This window comes from Chlorocebus sabaeus, chromosome X (genome assembly GCF_047675955.1).
Source record: "Chlorocebus sabaeus isolate Y175 chromosome X, mChlSab1.0.hap1, whole genome shotgun sequence".
Taxonomy (NCBI): Eukaryota; Metazoa; Chordata; class Mammalia; order Primates; family Cercopithecidae; genus Chlorocebus; species Chlorocebus sabaeus.
This window is the reverse complement of record NC_132933.1, coordinates 29,289,352-29,300,345: the sequence shown is the minus strand read 5'-3', so window position 1 is coordinate 29,300,345 and position 10,994 is coordinate 29,289,352. Positions and strand designations below refer to the sequence as shown.

The 10,994-nt window shown below is 43.4% G+C and overlaps 1 protein-coding gene across 1 annotated transcript; it reads left to right on the top strand.

Moving 5' to 3' along the window:
* Nucleotides 1-3,740: 3,740 nt before the first annotated feature.
* On the top strand, nucleotides 3,741-5,447 carry TEX13D (TEX13 family member D). The gene has a single exon (XM_008019500.3). It carries the CDS (start codon nucleotides 3,741-3,743, stop codon nucleotides 5,445-5,447), a length of 1,707 nt encoding a protein of 568 aa, XP_008017691.1.
* Nucleotides 5,448-10,994: the final 5,547 nt, after the last annotated feature.

Here is a 10,994-nt window from a genome sequence, read left to right as displayed (position 1 = left end):
GGTCTGATGAAATTGATTGTAAAGTATGTTCACTTACAATGTGCTGTTGTGCTCAGCTGTGCTCACACTTGTGTTGATTACTGACTATGGGCTTCTGCCCATGTATTCTGCTCACATGGAAACAAAAATTAAGGGGATGTGACTCTAGTCCTTTTGAAATTAACTGCCTAGCTGCCTCCTTTCTTTTCTTTTGGCATCTGTTGGGTAGCTATATTGAATAGGTCACTGTGGGTACAAAATACAAGAAAAGAAAGTATATGTAATAAAAGGTGTAAATTTTCCTAAAGTGGCATGAAAATTGTTCCTCAGTACTCAGCATATATAGGTTATATTTACTCTATATGCCTTTTCTCTATTCTATTTACCACCTTTGATTCCTAGGAGATTAAATCTGCACAAACGTAGATACATACTAATACTATGAACTTTAAAATGTTATTTTCCTTCCTTTATCATCAATGATTATCATTTAGAGTTGTTATGAAGGCTTTGTGACAGAGCTTATACTAAAATTGAAAGTATAAGAACTTACTGAAAATCATGTAAAAATTAGCTATGTTTTTAATGTGGTTTCTCAGATTGATTAATTTATGCAATTGAATTGTTCTACCTCTTGTAAACATACATTCACACTTTGCAAACTTGCACACCTGCAAAGTAAAGTGTGGTGGTATTTTTGATATTATCATTGTTTCATCAAGAATGATAACTCAGCCAGGTTACCCTTTAAATCTCATTTTATAGGCCATTATATATCACCTTCCTGTCTCAATATAGTGGAAATTGATTCCATAAAGGGCTCAAAGGCCAAAAGTACTTTAAACTTAATAATTTAAAAACACATTGGCATTTATGAAGTGTTGTTACATTAATTTGGAAATAGTTTGAAATTGTTATAAAGTTTAACAGTATATGAAAGCACTTCCCCAAAAGATAGATACATCAGTTTGGATACAGTCAATTTTTTTCCTTAGGGAAGTATGTGTCTTTAAAAAATTGTTTTTCTCTGAATTGAAAATATGACAAGAATATTCCCTTATAGCTTTCAGTCTGACTTTTAACCAAGATTCTAGAACTCATGAAATAGTCTCTGTTTTTCCCTTTTTCCTTCCTTTTTCACTATCTTCTATTGCTTTGTTCCCTCTTTTTGGCATTTATAAGCACTACATGTAATAGGAACCATATCAGGTGCTAGAAACCCAGAGATGAAAGGACACAATCTCAGTTCTCAAGGGACTAAGTCTAATTGAAGAGAAAGAAGAATAAAAAAACTAATTACACAGTATTGGTGGTGTAGTGGTCAGGAAAAACTTCTTGGGAGAGGTGGTGATTGAGCTGGAAGGATGAGTGATAGCTGACAAGGAGATAAAATGAATCTTACTTGGGATATTAATAGGTTTGGGGTATGATAGCTCTCTTTATACAAAAAGTGGCAGAGTAGGGCAATTGGGGTCTCTATCCCTTCATAAAAGCATATAATGGAGCTGGAAAATACTGTTAGAATTAACTTTTGCAGAACTCTAGAATCTAGTCAAAGCATATAACAATTAGGGGAAAGCTTAATGAAGAAAGAAACTGCTGCCTTGCAGTAAGGGAGTTCTCTGGTGGTTCAAATTGCCTGTCTCCCTTTCCGCACACACTAGATTGGAGGCAGCCATGAAGACAATAGCATGTACTCCTGGTACAGGATGACATGTGCCAGATGGAGCAATATGGACCTTATTCTCAAAGAATTGTGGTTGTGTGTTTTAATCTGTCTGGTAGCTCCTTGAAGGACAGATGTAAGGGCTTACTTCTGTTTTGCCCATCTGACTCAGCTTTCCAGGTGGCATTTACCAAAAGCATTTAAAGGCAAAAGTATTGGCTGTAGCAGCCTGGGACAAGGGATAGCAGTCAGGACAAGCAATAGATAGACCAAAAATCCTGGGAAGAAAGAGGGTGGGAAAAAGAGATATGTGGGAGAATGAGGGCCTTTAAAAACCCTAATGTAAATCAGGGAATTGAGAAAGCCTTGTACATGCCCAAGACTGGACATGCTCAGAAAAAGGCCTGAGAAGACCCCATACTTCTACTTGTTGCTGACTTTCAGATTTGCCACAAGCAGGAAGTAAAGGCAAAGGCAGCATTATAAATGATCTGGGTAAGCATTAAAGGAGTTTCCCAAAACAGAGTCAATCCTTAAAGACTGGGAAAATTTAAAAAATTCTCTCTTCTCTTCTCTTCTCTCTTCTCTTCTCTTATCTTCTCTTTTTTCTTTTCCTGATGGAGTCTAGCTCTGTCATCCAGGCTGGAGTGCAGTGGTTCAATCTTGACTCACTGTGCAACCTCCATCTCCCGGGTTTAAGCGATTCTCCTGCCTCAGCCTCACGACTGGCTGGGATTACAGGCACTCGCTGCCACGTCCAGCTAATTTTTGTATGTTTTTTTAGTAGAGATGGGGTTTCACCATGTTAGCCAGGATGGTCTCCATCTCCTGACCTCGTGATCTGCCCACCTCAGCCTCCCAGAGTGCTGGGACAACATGTGTGAGCCAATGCTCCCGGCCTTCTTTCTCTTTTCTTAAAAAAATATTTTTGGGGCCAGGAGCGGTGACTCAAGCCTGTAATCCCAGCACTTTGGGAGGCTGAGGCAGGTGGATCACCTGAGGTCAGGAGTTCGAGACCAGCCTGGTCAACATGGTGAAACTCCATCTCTACTAAAAATACAGAAATCAGCTGGGCGTGGTGGTGGATGCCTGTAATCCCAGCTACTTGGGAGGCTGAGGCAGGAGAACTGCTTGAATCCAGGAAGCAGAGGTTGAGGTGAGCTGAGGTCCTGAACACTGTACTCCAGCCTGGGCAACAAGAGCAAAACTCTGTCTAAAAAAAAAAAAAAAAAAAAAAAAAGGAGGTTACAACCCAAAAATACATTAATCCTATCTTGTATATTGACCTACATTGTTATCTTTACCATGTGGTTTTTGTTTGAATTCTAGTTACTGTCTAGTGCAGCCCAGAGGACTCCCTTTAGCATTTCTCCTAGGGAAGATCCAGATCATGGACGAGCATTTAGTCAAAAGTAAAAAGAGATACCCTCTGAGATCTGGGTTGACCAGATAAAGATGGGAGTGAATTTACAAGGACTTCATGGCTCAATTACTTGCTTTTCTTGATGACAGGGGCTATAAGTTCACCTGTTCAGGAGCTAAGGGAAGGGTGCAGATAGCATGACTGACTCTATGGAATGTTTGAAGTAGTAACTGAGAGTACAAGAGATGGAGCTGAGACAAGAACAGCACCCGTATATACACCTATCCAACTCCATCACCTGGCTAGGGATTCATTCTATGATACTGGATATTGTCCTTCCAAAGCTATTGGAAACAGGTTCTGTTGGGACACTACAGTCTGCAGCACACCCATTTTCCCTGTGGGGAGCGCTGTGCCAAATGAATCTGGTCCCAGCAGGCCTTGCGGGTCCCAGCCAGCCTTGCGGCACGACTCAGCTTTTCTCTGTGACGTGTCGCGGAGTCGCCCGTAGGGTTCGGTGTGGTGAGGGGGGCCTGGTTCTCTCTTTGTGAGAACAAGGGAGTGAGGGAGGAAGGAGGCCGAGGAGGAGGCCAGGACTGAGCAAAGACTAAAGTAAGACTGAAAGGGGAGGTGAGGGGCGGACTGGTTGGTGGCAGCAGCCTGTACCGGAAGCGACGGCGGCAGCCGAGGCGACGCACTGTGAGGCAGCTGCTTGACTAGGCCGCAGCCGCCATGGCGATGAATTTTGGGGACCGTGCCAGCGGATTCCGCCACAGTGATGTGATCAGGTTCATTAACAATGAAGTCCTCACAGACGGCAGTGGCCCAGCCTTTTACGTGGCCTTCCGCTCGCGGCCGTGGAACGAGGTAGAGGACGGGCTGCGGGCCATTGTGGCTGACTCGCAGGTGCCGCGCGCCATCAAGAGGGCCTGCACCTGGAGCGCGTTGGCTTTGAGTGTGCGAGTGGCCGCGAGGCAGCGGGAGCAGATGCTGTATCACGTTCGGAGGCTGCAAAGGCATGTGGAGGAGGGCCAGGCGACCTCCTGGGCTCTAACGTCCCAGTTGCAGCAGCTACGCCTGGAGCATAAGGTGGCAGCAACACAGCTGCACCTTGCGCAGGCTGCCCTGCAGCAGGCGCTGAATGAGCGTGATGGGCTGTACGGGAGGCTGCTCCAGGTCGAGAGGTTTCCCCAGGCCGCTCCACTGACCCATGAAATAATGTCTGGGCCTCAAGCAGAGCAGAATGGGGCTGCGGCATGTCCCCTGGCTACAGAGCAGCAGAGAGATATGGTGGCCATGGGGACACAGGCTAATGCCCAGATGCCAACCCCAACAGATGCTCTTTATGTGCCAGGACCTCTGAGTCTCTGGGCCCAAGGCATGCAACCTCCTCTGCCAGTGCCATATCCATCCCCACTTCTACCACGATTTCCAATGAAATTCCCATTTTTGCCACCTCTACCACCTGCTGTAGTCATGGGGGCAGAAGCAGCAGCAGTCCCACTTCAGATGCCTCCTACTGAGATCCACCCACCTTGCCCGTGGCCTGCGGTGGGCTTGCAGGAGGAGATGGCCCCTCAGTGGTACCAGAGAAGCTACATCCAGGAGGAAGATTCCAAAATCCTTCAGGGGTCAGTCCCCTTAGAAGACAGCAGAAGCCACAGTCAGGGAGAAAGTTCAGAGAGGTCCCAAAGAATGCCCCTCCCTAGGGACAGTGGGTGCCACAACCCGCTGTCAGAGAGTCCCCAGGGGACAGCTCCACTGGGGAGCAGCGGATGCCACTCCCAGGAAGAAGGTACAGAAAGACCCCAGGGGATGGTTCCCCTGGGGAACATAGAAAGACAAAATCAGAAAGAAGGTCCAAAGAGGGCCTGGAGGATGCGCACCCTGGTGTTTCGCAGGAGCCACAAACCAGAAGGTTCAGAGAGGCCTCAGGGGACTGTCCCCCAGGGAGACAGAAGTTACAGCCAGGAAGGATGTTCAGAGAGGGCCCAGGAAATGGCCACCATGGTGTTTATCAGGAGGCGCAAACCAGAAGGTCCAAAGAGGCCCCAGAGGACTGTCCTCCAGGGAGACAGCAGAAGCTACAGCCAGGAAGGAAGCCCACAGAGGGCCCAGGGGATGGCTACCCCAGTGCTTAGCAGGAGCTGCAAACCAGAAGAAGGTCCAGAGAGACCCCAGGGCACTCCCCTGGGGGACAGCAGGAGCCATGGTGTCAGAGAAAGCCCAAAGAAATGGCAACGTCGGAGGCAGAAGGCCAAGAAACCAAAAGTGAATAAAGTCTCAGGATCCCAGCAACAGGAGAAGCCTGCCTCATTTCCAATTCCAGTGAATTGGAAATGCCCATGGTGTAAAGCCATTAATTTTTCATGGCGTACAGCCTGCTATAAATGCAAGAAAGCCTGTGTGCCATTTGAGAGTGGAGGACAAACTCACTGATTTCAGGAAGGTAAGTAAGAATGGACATACTTCAAAGAGAAACCAATTTCCTAAGACCCTCTTCTGATTAAAGTATAACTTATTTACTTCACAGAAAAATTGAAACCAAAATTATGGAGAAAATTAAATAAAATAATGTATTATCCCATTACCCAAATTAGCCATTTAAAAATTGTTTTGGATACACATACATACAAATGTATATGTATTTATATTCTAATTTTATTCATTTACTTGAACAGAGATGGACTACTTTTGATTTCTCCTGATTGCATTTAAATTTTGCAGGTGGTGGATTCTGGATGGCTGATGCTGATTGTTTATACCCTGGAGAAGCTGAAGTCATGAAGTCTTTTCTTTTCCTTTTTGTTTCATTCCTTTTCCTGAAAATGCCATGTATGTGGCTGGGAGCAGTTGTGTGATTTTAGAGTTAGAAACTATGTTGAATTTTAGGAACAGTATTTTCCTTTAAAATGCTATTATTCCTTTGGAAACAAATTTTAGAAACAGCACACTTCCTTGAAAATGCTATTAATCCTTTTGAAACTACTGCAATGTTCATGTTTTCTTCATTTTGCTTTGTTGGCTTTATAGGTGAGGTCCTGTTTTTGTATCTCAGCTCCACCAAACTTGCTTGTTGCTGAGGAAGCTGAACCTGTCCCATTAGAAGATCTTCCTAGGCCAAAAGAAATAACACCTCACTCCTAATGGACCTACACCTCAGTGAGACTGACTGCAAACTTACTGTATGCAGCAGAGAGGAGTAAGAGGAAGTCAGAGAAGAAGAGATGATTTGACACTCATTAGGGGGAAAAGGAAGAGCAGAATTGTTTTGTTAGAATTGAATTTTTCCATTGGGACAAGGAATTAACTTGGAAGAGTTTGGGGGGTTGTAATGTTCAATTCTATAGATGATAGCATTTCATCTATGATTTTCACTTCATTTAGATGAATTTCATTTAGTTTGTTAAATAGTTATTGTCTAATATGTGTTAGGAGCTAGACTTATAGGTTGTTATTTGGTGCACAGATCATAATCCTTGTTGCTGAGTTGGTCAGAAGATAGGAGAGAGCGTAATTTGGGATACAAATTAGATCGGGGTATCTTCTTTGCCTTGTATGTAGTGTTGCCTTAGGTAAAACCAATTTAAATAACATCTAGATCCATTTTTGCAGTTGTGTGGGCAATGTGAAAGAGACTTGCATGAGAGGTCTTGAGTAACCAAACTGCTAGTCTCAGTGGTTTGCAGGTGAGACAAATAAGCAGTGGCAAACTTCAGGAAAGTGGCCTTACAGAAGTGCAGGCAGGGCTTTTCTGATTTTCTGATGATTTCCTCCTTTGAGAGGGACAGATATTTTCCTGGCTGCCCATAAGCCTGCCTGAAAGACCACTGGGGTGTCTTGAAGAAAGACAGTGCTCTGAGGAGTATTCACTGCACACTCCAGCCCTCAGCCTTGGGCTGCCCCCATTCCAAGTCCCTTTCTAGTCAATAGGTGGTTGAAGAACAAAATGGATTTCAAGGACAGACAGACAGACATAAGGGCTGTGGGCTATGGATGGTGTTTCTCTTGGGAGGACTAATTGGGTTAAAAATAAAACTGGACTGGGGCGAGCACTCTTGGGAATGCCCCTGGACCCTTCCTCTTTGGTATGTTCTCTGCAGGCTCCCCCAAAGCAGCTGTTGCAAGGCAAGGCGGGATCCAGGGTGAAGCTCAGGGGTGGTGGGTTAGATCTGCCTCCAGTACAAGCTAAAGATATCTTCAAGTTTCCCTGTGAGATCCCGCCCAGCTCACCAAAATCAACCTTTGTCGGGGGTTTTCTGATCCTAACTAGTAATAAAGAGTGTGCACTTGACTGCTGTGTCTTCTGCGTAGTGTGTATCTCATGGCAAGTTTTCTCAGAGGTGAAAGCTTAAATCTGCATCTTCCCTCCATCCCACTGAAGTTCAATCTCATTTACTACTGGAGGGGCCTTCCTCTTACGAGGAATTACCCAAGAATTGGGGGAACTTCTATACGACCTTCAATCCATCATGATTGTGCTTTCTATCCTCACAGTCCAAGTCCATATGGTCCTGTGAAGGTTAGCATGTCTTCTACTCCAGGGTGGTGGGGCAGGAGGGGTGAGTTGGATAGGGTGCTTCTACCTAGGCTTGGAGCTCTGATGCCTGGAGTCCAGCCTGCTGTGTACCAAGAAGCCATTTCCCTGAGATCCTGTCTCCCTGAGGTCCCCTGATGTCCCATGAACAGAAAACTTCCCTCCTGCATTTCTGTCTTCCAAGTCACTGTACCCTCTCCCCTATGCATAATCCTATCAAGTTGTTTAGAATTCTGGAAAACAGCCAGGCTGTAGCCTGTCTGCTCACAAGACAAATGTTCCCTGAGGTGAAGGGGAGTGGAGGCCGGCTACCTGCTTGGTATGGGCACAGGAATGGGGACAGAGAACAAAAGTGACCTTGCACCACCAGCATTCTCACTTCCCTCAGAGTCATGATTACTGGGAGGGCCTTGGTTACTTTGGAGGGGAGCACTTCAGAGGAAGGGATCCATTAGGGATGTCAGACCCAAGGCTAGGTTTTCTGGATTGGAGGCTGGTTTTATGATACTTATGTGGGCTGATAGCTCCTTGGAATTTTGGGAAGATGGGACACAGATGAGACTTGGACATGTTTCAGCATAATCCATTTTCGCATACCAGCAGGTCATTCTAGGTTTCACTATAGTTGTTTCTTTTATGGCTTCAAAATGGACTCTGTTGTTAATTGGCATGCTTTTAGGCCTTTATAAAACAGACTCACCCTGTGTATAGCTTTTATATATTTTAATATGATTACACAGTCTTTCAGGGTCAACCTTTTTCAAAACAATCTGAATCATTGAGGCTGTCAGATCACTACTCTCTTCCAGGCTGCATACATGCAAGAAAAGGCAGCAGGTTTCTGTGGCATAAACCTGGGCTTTGGAGACAGAGAAAACTGAGTTCAACTACTTGATCTATTATTCAGTAGCTGTGTGACCCCAAAGAATTTACTTAAAGTCTCTGAGCCCCACAAGTGTTAGTTCCCTTTCTCTATCTTCAGGGTTCCGCTCTGGATCCTGTGGTCATGAGTATGTGAGATTATTAATCATAGTAAGAGATACCATTAGAGTGTTTACTATGTGTTAGGTACTTTAAGGACATTGTCCCTTTTGATGACTGTAAGGTATTATAGGTACCTATATTAATAGTTTTCAAAGTGGGTACTATTGTCCCCAATTTACAAGTGTGGTAATACCCAAATTTGGGACTTAGTGAAGCCTGGCTTCAAAATGAAATTTTACTAGTTCCAATGTCTGTACACCACCTAAGGTTTTACCCTTACTGAGGGATACTGTGCATTTTAACAGGGATCGTAATACCTAAACCCAAAGAAATGACTGTGATGGAGGGACTCTGAGGTATAGTGGCAGTCTGGTGGTTGTGGAGCTGCTCTTTTAGTATATCTCAAATTTTGGCTGGGCGTGGTAGCTCAAGCCTATAATCCCAGCACTTTGGGAGGCCAAGGTGGGCAGATCACCTGAGGTCAGGAGTTTGAGATCAGCCTGACCAACATGGTGAAACCCCATCTCTGCTAAAAATACAAAAATTAGCTGGGTATAGTGGTGTATGCCTGTAGTCCCAGCTACTCAGGAGGCTGAGAGAGGAGAATTGCTTGAACCCGGGAGCTGGAGGTTGTAGTGAGCAGAGATCACGCCACTGCACTCCAGCCTGGGTGACAGAGCAAGACTCAGTCCCATTTAAGAAAAAAAATCCCAAATTTTGGGATATGTGATCGATAACCCAGGATGCCACTGAGTAGGGCCATTTATTATCTTAGTCACCAAGACTGCAAAATAAGGGCAATGATTTAGGCAGCAGGCATGACTTGTGTTGATTCAGCAGACTGGACTTATGAAAAGTTTATATCTGAGTTCAATATTAAGATAGGACACATCTTGACTGCTTACCTAAAGTCTGTCTGAATTATTCAGTTTTTGTTTTAAGTGAATAAGGTGCCAGCCGTAAAAGTCCAATATACTGTGTGTGTGTGTGTGTGTGTGTGTGTGTATATATATATATAATATTTTTCAGTGAGGAAGGAGAGGAAAATTAGATTTTGAAAACTTCAGACTCATGTTGCCAAACGGGGATGTTTTTTACATTATGGTGCTAAATCTACGACAGAATGGCAGATAAACACATAACTTCCTTATCACATGCTTTGTAAAGACTCAACACAGAATGGTAGCGGCTGCTTCTTATGTGGTACAGACGCTGCATAACACTCTTCAGTGGTTTCTTCACTTCTAGCATGTGATAGAGTCAGTGCATCCACTGGCACTAAAACTCACATACACTTAATGATACTCAACTGCCCTAGCCTGTGACCTTAAGAGATTGCTGTTGAACAGATTTTTCTCATTCTCTATACTGTTTATTCTTTGGTGTTTAAGAAAAGCGTTCAGAAATAGTGAAATAGACATAGGAAGTGTTGCTGCACTGGGTATTAATAACCCCAGGAGACTTAGCAAAATTTTTTGAGTACAATTCCCTATTTGGTTCACTGTTGGAGGCACTCTCTTCAATGGACTTAAGAATTGCTCTAGTAGGTCAGATCCTGGTCCATTTAGGCTAACTTCTCTGGGGCATAAAGCAATTGTGGAAAAGCACCATATCATCCTGAGTGATAATTTTAAAGGTAGGCAATGCCACTAGAAATCTCTAGCTTGTTTTATTACTTTACACATCAAGTAAACAGCATGCATTCAGGGCAGGATTGTTATAAACTGGGCAAAATGCTTTACTCTGTGGAAATGATCTTTGTTACCCTCAGTGACCTTGTATTCTATTACAAGAAATAAGGTAAACATGCAACAAACAGTTTCAGTCTTTTCATCAATTGTTCCATCATATTTTTTCGCTTGTAGATGCCAGTTTTTAAAAGATTCTGTATGCATGTTAAATGACATCAATTAATAAAAGATTATTTGTTCGTTTAAAATTAAGAAAACTTATATAACTATAAAGTTCTCTCATACAAATTCTAATCAAATATAATTATAACCAAAAAGCAGCCACTTGCCATTTTTCATTTAGGATTTTGGTGAGGATTCAATGAATTCCATTGTTTTTATTATTGCTATTATTATTATTACAAGCAGCCTAATCCCAGGCAAATGGACCATTTTACTAGGCTCTTTGTAATATTGACAATGTCTCAAAATCAATATTACCTTCTTAAAATTCCATGAACCTTGGGAACATAAGTTAGGAACAACCTCTGTAGAAAGCTAGTAGTTTTAATACATGTTAAATGCCAGTAAGTGCTAAAGGATTTTTGACAAGTGCAGTATATAACATTTTGGGTTCCAAAGCTTCCATGATAGCCAGATAGTTCCAAATTGTGTCCACAGTCTACAAAAAGGTTGCTAGGAAAATTGGCTTTGTTTTGTTTCAAAATAATATGTGGTATTACAGCTTCACTTGAGACATTTTCCAGTACTTTGTTGCTTGTGTCTATATATACT